The 13,188-nt window shown below is 42.6% G+C and overlaps 1 protein-coding gene across 6 annotated transcripts in view; it reads left to right on the top strand.

The window, feature by feature from the left end:
• Positions 1-13,188, top strand: part of ARIH2 (ariadne RBR E3 ubiquitin protein ligase 2) — a 69,247-nt gene that overhangs the window by 15,578 nt on the left and 40,481 nt on the right. For 4 of the 6 annotated variants that reach the window (XM_030914404.1, XM_010370191.2, XM_030914315.1 and 1 more), the window contains one exon: positions 11,258-11,303. The exons of the other annotated variants lie outside the window; for them this stretch is intronic. In XM_030914404.1, the coding sequence (XP_030770264.1) occupies positions 11,265-11,303 (39 nt within the window). In that variant the 5' untranslated portion in view covers positions 11,258-11,264. The remainder of the gene's footprint in view (positions 1-11,257; positions 11,304-13,188) is intronic. 6 annotated transcript variants of the gene reach the window in all.

Here is a 13,188-nt window from a genome sequence, read left to right as displayed (position 1 = left end):
CCGGCCTAGGATTTTGAATAGGTATTTAAATAGGTTTTTAAAACTTACTCAGCGCATGTGTGGCATAGTGAACTGTATTGCTCACTTTTTTTCTTTTTTTTAGCTGAGACGGACTCTCGCTCTGTCCCCCAGGCTGGACTGCAGTGGCGCAATCTCGGCTCACTGCAAGCTCTGCCTACTGGGTTCACGCCATTCTCCTGTGGCCTCCCGAGTAGCTAGGACTACCGGCAGCCCGCCACCATGCCCGGCTAAATTTTTTGTATTTTTAGTAGAGACAGGATTTCACCTTGTTAGCCAGGATGGCCTTGATCTCCTGACCTCGTGATCTGCCCGCCTCGGCCTCCCAACGTGCTGGGATTACAGGTGTGAGCCACTGCACCTGGCCCTGTTGCTCACTTTTTAAGCCTGTTTCCCAGATAGGATTGAAGAAATATGCCAATTATTACAAGTGTTTTTACTACATTTATGAATTGCTTTATGAATTGCTGTGTCAACTGCAGTAAAGCTGTGAAAATATTTCCTAGAACACTCTATTCTGCCATACTCTTTTATGAATTTGTTTTAAAATCTAGTGTTTGCTCTTTAGCAAAATGTGACTGGAAAATCTAAGATTCTGCTGTGGACAATTTTTCCCCTTTGTGGATGAATAGTAATGAGTTGTCAGGGCTTCTGACTCTTAAGTGCCTAAGTCTGTATAGTCCTGTGTTCAAAACAACCTGGCTTTTTTGCCCTTTTCACTTGTAACATGATCAATTGGTGTTCATAACAACAAAATACCTTATTTTAGCCATTTTCTTAATTGGTACTAAATACTTACATAATGCCAAGTTAAAAGATAACAAGTATCTGGTGAAAACTTTAATTATTAAATCGATTTTCTTTTATTCTGATATAGCTGAATTTTAAGATCATTCTATTTTTATTTACTTACAGTCATTAATTGACCAATAATCGTTTTTGTTGTTGTTGTTGTTGTTGTTGTTGTTGCTACTACTCATGGGAAAGTATCTTCAAGCTGGGCCTGGTTACACTGAATGTTTGTGTGCTGAGCAGCCCTCTGATTTCTATTTTTGTGATCTGATGTGAGCTCTTCGCATGCCTCTATCTAAGTAGAACTTAGGTTAAATTCCTGCATTTCAAATAGCTGGCCGTTAATAGGCTCATTAACATATTTCACAGTGTTTTAGTCTGGAAGTCTGAGGTGTGTTTACTGATGTGTAAATTCATTTTTAAAAGGCAATGAGAAATGTCCAGAGTGACATTGAGAATGGCCTAAATAAAAATGGTGCAAAGTTATCCTTGTCTTGTCAGCTTAGAAAGGTTATTGTCATCGCTGTGTACCTGATACCATACAAAACATGCTCATCAGCTTCCACAAAAGAAACTCTTTATCAGATTCAAGGCCAGCTTTCATTAGTCTTTTTGTTTGCTTTCTCTCTACCTCAGGAACCATGGAAGTCATGTGTAATCAAGGGATGATACGGTATTTGTGTTTGTTATTTTTTTTTGACATTTATATTTTAATCTTGAGTTTATAAATTTTTTTTGTCAAGTTGTTACTATAATATTTAAGAAAATAGTATCATTCATGTTTTCATTAACCTAAAATAAGTTTTCTTCCTTGCTTATCATCCTTTAGTTCTTGTCCATATTCATACGTAGCATTACTGTTCAGCAATTCATTCAACCAATATTGGATATTTATTGAGAACCTACTACGCTTCCTGTTATGTTCCTATGCCAGGCACATAACAGGAAAAATAACTGAACAAAACAGATAAAAATCTCTGCCCTGGTAGACATTGCATTATAATAATCAGTAGGTACATGTATTTTATGCGTTCTGTTTTTTTCATGTATATTTCAAACATTTCCCCATTTTTACTTTGTTCTCATAAATACTTTAAATGGCTGTGTAGCATGCCATCTTGTTTTTGAACCGTAATTTGCTTAAGCTTTCTCCGTTGGGCATTTAAGTGAGTACCTATGTATTACAGTTGTTGAGGGACTGGTTACATTGTTGTGAATGTCTTTATGGATATGACTTTTGTGTCTGATGGGCCTTGTCCAGAGTCTGGGCTAGTTGTCAGATGATTGGGTTCCAATCCCATTTTTTCCATTTAATATAATATCATCTCAGATAAGTCCCTCAGCATCTCTATGCTTGAATTTCCTCATCTGTAAAATAATAACACCTCCTTCACAACATTAAATGTGATGATAATGCAGATAAAGTGCCTGGAACATGAATGTTCAAACCGATTTTGCTTGGTCATGGTAGAAGTGGGGCAAAAGCAGAGGGATGGGAATATTTCTTGTCTTGGTTCCTTAAAACACATTCTCAGGGTTGTGTGTCTTGAATCATAGGGTAGGAGGCTACACATGGAGGATGGTTCTGGGCAATATATTGCTGACTGGTGCCTCTGAGTGTGCATATGATATTGGGTCATATACTTTGGATTATTTTACCTTCCCCTAGAGCCTCTGGTTCCCTTCTCCTGGGGCCCACCAAAAGAAAAGTAAAAATAACACAAAATGAACTTTGAATTGGAGCCAGGAAAAAGATACAGGGAAATAATAGCTTGTCTGTACCTGTATTTGTGGTTGACTACAATGTTTGGTCTTATGCCTATGTTAATAGCACTACTTAGTGTTCACTTGTTTTGGGGGTTCTTGTTCTTGAGATACCTCCGTACTTTAATTTTGCCTTGCTCCAATCTAATTATTTATATATTTATTTATTTATTGCTTTTTCTTTGCCCTTGCTGCTCTAGGAAAAATCTGAAGGATTAGATTTGTCTTCCCCAAAGAGGGAAGAATTATAGGAAAGATTTGAAAAAGGTGCAGAATGAGGAGCATTTTGCTCCTCCTGAAATGTATCTGCCCTCTAACTTTATTTCTTAAACTGACATGAACTGTCAAAACATGAAGTTCCTTTTCTATCACAAATCTTTATAAACATTAATGATTTCCACCGGGCACAGTGGCTCACACCTGTATTCCCAGTACTTTGGGAGGCAAGGCCGGCGGATCACCTGAGGTCAGGAGTTCAAGACCAGCCTAGCCAACATGATGAAACCCCATCTCTACTAAAAATACAGAAATTAGCTGGGCATGGTGGTGCATGCCTGTAGTTCCAGCTACTTGGGAGGCTGAGGCACGAGAATCGCTTGAACCTGGGAAGCGGGGATTGCAGTGAGCTGAGATCGCCACCACTGCACTCCAGCCTCGGCAACAGAGTGAGACTCTGTCTCAGAAAAACAAAAACAGAGCAGGCGCGATGGCTCACGCCTGTAATCCCAGCACTTTGAGAGGCCAAGGCGAGCGGATCACAAGGTCAGGTGATTGAGACCGTCTGGCTAACACGGTGAAACCCCATCTCTACTAAAAATACAAAATATTGGCCGGGCATGGTGGCGGGCGCCTATAGTCCCAGCTACTCAGGAGGCTGAGGCAGGAGAATGGCATGAACCCGGGAGGCGGAGCTTGCAGTGAGCCAAGGTGGCACCACTGCACTCCAGCCTGGGCAACAGAGTGAGACTCCGTCTTAAAAAAAACCATGGGCCGGGCGCAGTGGCTCAAGCCTGTAATCCCAGCACTTTGGGAGGCCGAGATGGGCGGATCACAAGGTCAGGAGATCGAGACCATCCTGGCTAACACGGTGAAACCCCGTCTCTACTAAAAGATACAAAAAACTAGCTGGGCGAGGTGGCGGGCGCCTGTAGTCCTAGCTACTCTGGAGGCTGAGGCAGGAGAATGGCGTAAACCCGGGAGGCGGAACTTGCAGTGAGCTGAGATCCGGCCACTGCACTCCAGGGCGACAGAGCAAGACTCCGTCTCAAAAAAAAAAAAAAAAAAAACGAAAAAAAACCCATGAATGATTTCACAGTAATGACCATGTTATTGACCATAAATAGAGAAAAATACAGGCAGGATGAGCAAGAGGTTTGTTTGGAGATTTTAACAGGAAAACAGAGCTGTTCTTATAATTGTGAAGAAAGTGTGGTCTCTATTTGGAAAAGTTGTTCTCTTTGACTAGCAGTTTCTTTGCCTGGTCAGCTCTACCTGCTGTCATGTCTTTTATTCCTTATTTTAGGCCGGTAACAGTCTCTTCAATTCTGTCGTCATCCTTTCCAGAAGTCTGTAGATAACCTTACCTCTTTTTACAAGAAATCTTTCTAATGCCGTCAAGCTTGGTTTCCTGGATTCTCTATCTTACTTGTTAGTACCACCATCCATCAACCTGGAAATAGAGGATTGATCCTCTACCCCTTGTTTACGTGAATCCCTCCCTGATCCCCAGTCTGTCACTCTTGCCTCTGTACCACTATACTTGTTTCTTGGTGTGTACTTACAATGTTTGCCAATTAGTTGTAAGCTAGGATGTAAACTCTTTGAGATAGAGGTCCATATTTTTTCTTTGCATAACAGCACGTAGCGGAAATGCCTGGTTATGTTATGTTCTCAGTAAGTGTTGCTTTTTAATGTGTCTAAGCCCAGGCACAGTTGAAAATTTAACTCCAGGCCGGGCGTGGTGGCTCAAGCCTGTAATCCCAGCACTTTGGGAGGCCGAGACGGGCGGATCACGAGGTCAGGAGATCGAGACCATCCTGGCTAACATGGTGAAACCCCGTCTCTACTAAAAAAAATACAAAAAACTAGCCGGGCGAGGTGGCGGGAGCCTGTAGTCCCAGCTACTGGGGAGGCTGAGGCAGGAGAATGGCATGAACCCGGGAGGCGGAGCTTGCGGTGAGCTGAGATCCGGCCACTGCACTCCAGCCTGGGCAACAGAGCGAGACTCCGTCTCAAAAAAAAAAAAAAGAAAATTTAACTCCAAACCTCTACTTCTGTGTGCTCCAGTTTGTAAACAGAAGACATTCTCTTCAAAGTACTTTTTCATGAAGCCAGCTGACCTCCAAATAAAGGTGGTATAAACCTGGCTGGGTGCGGTGACTCACGCCTGTAATCCCAGCACTTTGGGAGGCCGAGGTGGGTGGATCATGAGATCAGGAGATCGAGACCATCCTGGCCAACACAGTGAAATGCCGTCTCTACTAAAAATACAAAAAATTAGCCAGGCGTGATGGCGGGTGCCTGTAATCCCAGCTACTTGGGAGGCTGAGGCAGGAGAATCGCTTGAATCCGGGAGGCGGAGGTTGCAGTGAGCTGAGGTCATACCACTGCACTTCAGCCTGGGCAACAGAGTGAGACTCTTTCTCAAAAAAAAAAAAAAGATGGTATAAACCTAACAGATACATGATTCTGAGCTTATGGTATATATCAGAATTAGTTTTAGCAATTCTCATATAGAAACCTGAATACACTGTAATGAAACAATCTAGGCACAGTGGCTCACACCTGTAATCCCAGCACTTTGGGAGGCCGAGGTAGGCGGATCACTTGAGGTCAGGAGTTTGAGACCATCCTGGCCAACATGGTGAACCCTGTCTCTACACAAATATAAAAATAAGCTGGGCATGATGGTGGGCACCTGTAATCGCAGCTACTTGGGAGGCTGAGGCAGGAGAATCGCTTGAACCTGGGAGGCGGAGGTTGCAAGGTTGCAGTGAGCTGAGATCATGCCACTGCACTCCATTCTGGGTGACAGAGAGAGAGACTCCATCTCAAAAACAAACAAATAAACAAAAATACATATATATATATATATATATATATATAAAATGAAACAGAATCTCAAGGGGCTAGGCCAAGGCATTTTACATTAGATTTACATGGAAGTGCAGGAAAATTGTAAAATGGTTTGGGTTACTCAAGTGAGGAGGGAGGAGTACTTGCTTTCTTTTGACTACTGAAAGGATGTGTCCAGCATTTGGAGTGTACTGGTTTTGTAACCGTAGAAGTAGGATATAAATTGCTCAGCTATACTTGCAAGTTGGATAGGCTTCCCGTAGTCTTTTTGATGTCTAAATATAACTTTATATTTCATTGATTTTCAAGAGAAGGTCTAGCCCCTGGGGTGGGGGCTATCTTCTTTTCTCCTGGCCCCACCATCAGCACTGGTCCTCTGCGAGGTTTTATATTTGAAAGCCCCCCTGCCTTCTTCCTTGGACCTGGGCAAAGCTAAGAGGAAGAAACAGCACAACTCAGTTTGAGCTTAGGAGTGGTTTTGGCAAGACTCCTGTCCTCACTCCTTCCTAATCTTCTCAAAAGAGGCTTCAGGTGACTTGGAAACTACTGGACAAATTCCATTCTAACTTTTTTTTAATGTTTTTTTCATATTTTTCCTTTCTCTCCTGTCAGAACATATGAACATTCTAACTTATTTTCATGTGCGTACAAACCAACATTTTAGTGTTTCCACTGTGCAAAGTCCTACTATATTTTATGATCTTGTTTAAAAGAGAAGTTTATTTAGCAATAATTATAAACAAATGAATATTCTTTAGTGAAAAAAAGATAAAAGTGGGTTCTATGCCCTTTTTGATGATGAGAAACGGGGGTTCACCATGTTGACCAGGCTGTCCTTTTTGATGATGCAGAGATGACTAATAGTATCTGCAATCTTAAATACAATGTGAATTTTATGATACTGTGGTAGAATACACCAAATTTTCTTTTGCAAATTTATTAACACTGCTACTTCAAGATGGTTGGCTGCACATGCCTTTGCCCCAACCCTGCTTCTTCTGTTTGTTTTGGTATTCAAATGTCTGTTTAGTTTTATTTGCAATAGCCAAAAACTGGAAGCAACTCAGTATGTGAGTTGCTCAAACAGATGAATAAACAAACAGTGGCATACCCATAGAACTGCATACTTCTCAGCTAAAAGAATGAGCTACTTATTTAAGCATAATTGATAAAACTCAAAAAAAATATGCCACATGAAGAAACCCAAAGGGGAGAGACAAAAACTTTATATGTCAGTCAGATAAAATTCTAGAAAATGCAAACTAATCCATCATAAAGTAAATCAACAGTTGTCTGGAGGACCAAAGAAGCAGGAGGAGAGAGATTATTAAAGGAGATAAAGTAAATTTGGGAGTGCCCTTCCATTTTTAAATACCATGAAAATGAAAGTAAAGGCACATGTAAATTAATATTAACAAACAGAGTGGGTTGGAGTGGGGTGTTGTATGGGGACATCATTGCAAAATGTGAGCCAGTTTGTCCAAATTTTGAAAAGACCATGGACTCTGAAATGACTGATGAATGCTGGAAGAGATAAGTATGCTGCAAATGGGGGGATTAATAAAAAAGCTGTATATAGACTAGTCATCCTTGTCCCCACTGGGTCTTTAGAAAAAAAAAAAAAAAAACTACATAAAAACAGAAGAAACATATTTTAGACAGAGTGTTGCTCATCCCCCAGGCTGGAGTGCAGTGGCATGATCTCAGCTCACTGCAACCTCTGCTTTCCAGGTTCAAGCAATTCTCCTGCCTCAGCCTCCTGAGTAGCTGGGACTACAGGCATGCTCCACCACACCTGGCTGATTTTTGTATTTTTAGTAGAGATGGGGTTTCACCATGTTGGCCAGGCTGGTCTTGACCTCCGGACCTCAGGTGACCCGCCTGCCTCTGTCTCCCAAAGTGCTGGGATTACAGGGGCGCCTGGCCAAAACCCTTATTTTTAAGAAATGAGATAAACTGGAGAGAAATAGGACCCTTAGAGTGTGAGATTTGGCTGATCTCATTTATCATCTGGGGGCCCTTGAGTCTGGAGTAATAGCTGTCTCTCATCGATCATCCTAAAATGACAGGTTCTGTTTGTGTACACAGAGCTTAGGATTCATTTTCCTGACCCCTCTTCCCTTTAAAAATTTGAAGTAATAATCAGCCGGGCACAGTGACTCACACCTGTAATCCCAGCACTTTGGGAGGCTGAGGCGGGCGAATCATGAGGTCAGGAGATCAAGACCATCCTGGCTAACACGGTGAAACCCCGTCTCTACTAAAAATACAAAAAAATTAGCTGGGCGTGGTGGCGGGCTTCTGTAGTCCCAGCTACTCAGGAGGCTGAGGCAGGAGAATGGTGTGAACCTGGGAGGTGGAGCTTGCAGTGAGCCGAGGTTGTGCTACTGTGCTCCAGCCTGACTGACAGAGACTCCATCTCAAACAAAAATTTTTTTTTGAAGTAATAATCACATAACCTAAAACTAACCATTTGAAGTATACAATTCAGTGGCATTTAGTACATTCACAATGTTATGCAACCATCGTCTTCATCTTGTTCCAGAACATTTCATTACCTCAAAAAGAAACCCAGGCTGGACGCAGTGGCTCACGCCTGTAATCCCCGCACTATGGGAGGCCGAGGCAGGCATTAGAGACCAACTTGGCCAACATGGTGAAACCCCGTCTCTACTAAAAATACAAAAAATTCGCCGGGCATGGTGGCGGGCACCTGTAGTCCCACCTACTCTGGAGGCTGAGGCAGGAGAATAGTGTGAACCCGGGAGGCGGAGCTTGCAATGAGCCGAGATTGTGCCATTGCACTCCAGCCTGGGCGACAGAGTGAGACTTCATCTCAAAAAAAGAAAAAAAAAATAGCTGGGTGTGGTGGCACACATCTGTAATCCCAGCTACTCGGGAGGCTGAGGCAGGAGAATTGCTTGAACCCGCGAGGTAGAGGTTGTGGTAAGCTGAGATTTTAAAAAAATAGAGAGAAAGAGAGAGAGAGTGCACAAGTGAGCCAAGTCCAGATGCGGTGGCTCACTCCTGTAATCCCAGCACTTTGGGAGGCCGAGGTGGGCAGATCACTTGAGGTCAGGAGTTCGAGTAGGTGGGATTACAGGTGCCTGCCACCGTGCCCAGCTAATTTTTTTTTTTTTGAGATGGAGTTTCGCTCTTGTTGCCCAGGCTGGAGTGCAATGGCACGATCTTGGCTCACTGCAACCTCCGCCTCCCAGGTTCAAGCCATTCTCCTGCCTCAGCCTCCCAAGTAATTGGGATTACAGGCACGTGCCACCATGCACAGCTAATTTTGTGTTTTTAGTAGAGATGAGGTTTCTCCATGTTGGTCAGGCTGGTCTCGAATTCCTGACCTCAGGTGATCTGCCCGCCTCAGCCTCCCAAAGTGCTGGGATTACAGACGTGAGTCACCATGCCTGACCCTAATTTTTGTATTTTTAGTAGATATGGGTTTTCACCATGTTGGCCAGGCTGGTCTTGAATTCCTGACCTCAGGAGATTCGCCTGCCCTGGCCTCCCAAAGTGCTGGGATTGCAGGTGTGAGCCACTGCACCCAGCCAATCTCTTCTTTTTCAAATAACTTAAAGATCTCTCTGCCTTTAATATCTACCCCCTCCTTTACTTCCACTTTTTATTTTTCTGATACATCCACTAAAAGCACCACTTTGATTATTTTGCTCTGTTGAAAAATTTAAAGTGGATTCTCCAGGCTCCAGCCTGATCTCCTTATTGTTCCTCTCCCTATCTCATATACCCGATTTTAGCCGCCTCCAACCTATTGGCAGCATCTCCGCCCTTCTTGCAACCCTCGAGAGACTGCTAAGCCCTCCAACTTTTTTAAACCTGTCTCAGAGAAGCTGTGTCTGGCCTCTCCTGTATCCCTGTGCATCCCTGAGGGCTTGGAAGGCCTTGGCATCTTCATACGCCCTTGCGGAGGATGTAGGTGTGGTGACAAGTCTGGACCACCAGAGACAGGCAGAGAGTGGTGTTGGCATATGAGACCTAATGCTAACACAGGTATTGTTCCAGGTTCTTAGGTGTGGAGAGAAGGAATCAGTCAAAAAATTTCTGCCCTCAATGGGCTTTCATTCTGTTCTTGTTTATGTAGTTTTATATAAACAGAAAGGTTATAAAAATAAGGTTATATGTTTCTAGCATAAAGGGGTAGCTAAGGAAAGCAGTTGATGAGGTACCATCTCTGTCATTGAAACATGCTGTTGGAATCTGGCTTTTTCATTAGGATATGCTGGCCTCTGAAGTGCCCTCCTTTTGGAGAAGATGGTACTACCATCTTGGTAGTACTTGGATAGTACTACCTAGCTGGTTATTTGATATTCCCTCTCTTTGCCTCCTCACAGTAGCAGTAGCTGAGACAGAGCATTGTTTCAAGTAATTTTTGGACAGGATGGGCTGTGGCCGCAGGAATGGACACAGCTTTTAGCCCTACTCTGTGCAGCTCATTTGATATCACCTCCTATCTGCATTTCTTTTGGTTGGGTTTGCTGGACATAACCTGCCTATGTGGCATTCCCCTGGAAGTCTGTTAGAGTTCTAGAAGGGGCAATAACCAGCCCTTTGTACTAAGTACTTCTTAAAAAGTTTCCATTAAATGCACCCTAAAAGATATGCTGGCTGGGATTTATTTCACATTAATCTGGAGGGAGGAGGGGAGGGCTGGAATGGAGGCATAGTGGGTCTGGCCACCAGCTGGGTAATGGGTTTCATTATACTCTTCACTTTGGTAGATGTTTGAAGTTTTTTGTAATTAAAATATATACCCTTACGGTCAAGGAGTGATTACTTTAATATTTTTACATTATTGTATTTTGTATAAATAATCTTATATTGAGTGAGGTCTTTGTTTTTTTTAGTATTGATTTTGATTATTAGAGTCCACAGCAGTTAGGACTGAGTCAAGGTTAGGCTGGTGAGAAGTCTTCAAATTTGTGTTTATTAATCAGATTTAAAAACATATATAACATTTGGGTACTTTAGTTACAAGTCAGCCCTCCTTCCATGTCCCTGTAAAGAAAAGTGGAATGAGCAAAATTATGATCAGGTGCCAGAGAGTGGGCCTTTTAGAGGCTGAGGATATTTAGGTGTGAAGTATGGGAGAAATGAAATCCTACCACTTAAATTAGACTTCAAGGATGAGCCTGGTTTAGGGTCAGAAGCCCTATGAGACTGACTACCACCACCACTACTGATGCTAATTTTGCCCCATTGTAGGCTGGTGTTTACTTACTCCTTTATCTTTGTGCTTTAACCTTCTTTCTTCCTCTTGTCCCTTTAGTACTTTCTTGCCTCCCTCCACATCATCCCTTGCCCCCCCTCCAGACCCATATCCATCCATCTTGATCTCTTTAGGCTGATTTTCCTATATCATGTCCCATTCTAGCCCAGGCCCAGAAGCTGGCCCACAGTTCACTCCCTTTCTTCATTTCTGCTTTTTAATGAGTGACCACTAGTGTTTGTTAACAAAAGTGATTGGACCACGAAATGGCAGGCTGAGGCATGAAGACCCATTCATGTAGCCTTAAAAGATTTCAGGCAGTTGGCAAGTAAGAATTTTAAATAAAAATTGAAACTACCACCTGTATTTTTTCAGGCCGTTGATGCTCACTGCCATCAGCTGCATCCTCCCTATGGCACTGGTAAGTGTGGGAAGGGCTGGTGACAGTTTTGGTGGGCTGCTGGATTTCTTTTTTCTGGGGGAAAAGTCTATTTGCAAGCTATGTTGTTAACTTGTCCTTGAGGGCTGGAGAGCTTGAACCAGCTAGAGAAGACTAAAAAGATAAAGAAGCAACTGATCATGTTTATGGATATCCTTGGGGAACTGTTGTCAGGAGCAGGGGCTATTTTAGCATGTGCCTTGATCCGTATATAAAATTAGTATGTTCTGTGCACTATTTTGAATAATAAACATGCACTATCCAAGTGCTCTGGGGTGTCAAATAATAACTGTTAAATTTCCTGGAACTTGCAAAACATTTTTTCTGAAGATAGATATTGGTTGTGTACTAGAAAGGGTCCTAAATGTCATATGTGCTTACCATTTCCTTCAGTAGCAGGAACTTATCTCTCTCTGATATTTTAAGTTCTTTGTGGTCAGGGGACTCAAATATTTGTTCCAGTGACTAATTTAAACTTCCGATAGAGACTTGCTTGAATGTGGTGGAGGGGAAGGGACTTGGTAGAAATCAGAAAATAAATTGTGGCTGTTATTAACAAACTTCAGGTGGACTTGGGATTTGTGATCTGAAAAATGATATCACAATCTGCTTGCAGTGAATAAAGTTGAAACAGAAGTCGGGCTTAAACAGTTGTCTAAGCCCACAAGCAAATTGCTATTGGAGTTGCCTAACTTAAGATCCTGAAACCCTGCAGCCGTCTCCTTGTAGCAAGTGGATCAGAGGACACAGAGATTCAAAGTTTTATCTTAGTAAAGTAGTCTCCATTCTAAGCTGACAGTTTGATTTCAGTTCTGTAGTCTCTAACACCTTTAGACTGTGGAATAAAGTGCCTGCAGAACAAAATGCTGAGATTGTAGATTTGCATGCTGCTAACCATGTCAGTAACAGCGACTAAATCATTCATATTCACTTCATTACATCTCTGTGAGAAAATCTTAGCATTATTGGCCCACAGCCTGGATTTCTCCCTGGTCTTCATCCTCCATTCCTCAGCCCTGCTTGTGAAGGAGGCATAGAATTGTGTGACACATTTACTATGTTCTTCATTTAAAAAGCAGAAAGGAGAACTTGACTCCCAAGCAGCTGTCTACTCTAGGTTTCCAGGCCAGTGTAACCAAGTGGTAACTACTGAACATGTTTTGAGGGCCTGTGTCAGATAGTATTTTCCAAAGGTCATGAACAAACACATTCTTTCATCTTCTATAGTATATGCATTTTAAAGTTTCAGTCAAAAACAGACTATAGAGGATGACAAAGTGTTTGCTCATGACCTTTGGAAAATACAAATGACCATAAACAAAGTCCTTTTTGACATGCATGTAGCACATGCTTTCTGAAATAAAGATCTGGAAGCCATCTGAGAGTATTGACATTGTAAATGCAATGGCAAAACATAGCCATATTGGATTGAGGGCTACAGGTAATGCAGAGCAATGTGTAGGGTAAATGAGAACAGAGGAGAGAGAGCTCATTTCAACAGAGGAAAGAGAGCTCACCAGTAGCGTCTCACCCATTGTGGTGCAGGTTTGGAGGACTCAGGGAAAGTGGGAAGATGGGCTGCACTTAGTCCCTGCTCAGACCCCCATCTTTGACTCTGTGAAAACCTTCTCTGGACTACCCAGAAACTTGAGGGTACCCTTCACTCTTCAATAAACTTTTTGCTTGCCCCCACTTCTCTACCTTGCTCATACACTTTCCTTCCCTAGCTCCCAGTAAAATGAGAGAGTTCTTGTCTTTGGGGCTAATGTTCATACTAAGGGGCAGGCACAAATGTGATTGCCCAAAGATAGTCCGGGGAGTGAGAAGGCAGGCCTAAAAGCTGTGCTTGTGGAAAAGTGGTATTTAA

The sequence above is a fragment of the Rhinopithecus roxellana genome, chromosome 1 (genome assembly GCF_007565055.1).
Source record: "Rhinopithecus roxellana isolate Shanxi Qingling chromosome 1, ASM756505v1, whole genome shotgun sequence".
Taxonomy (NCBI): Eukaryota; Metazoa; Chordata; class Mammalia; order Primates; family Cercopithecidae; genus Rhinopithecus; species Rhinopithecus roxellana.
This window is presented reverse-complemented; position numbering and strand designations above follow the sequence as displayed.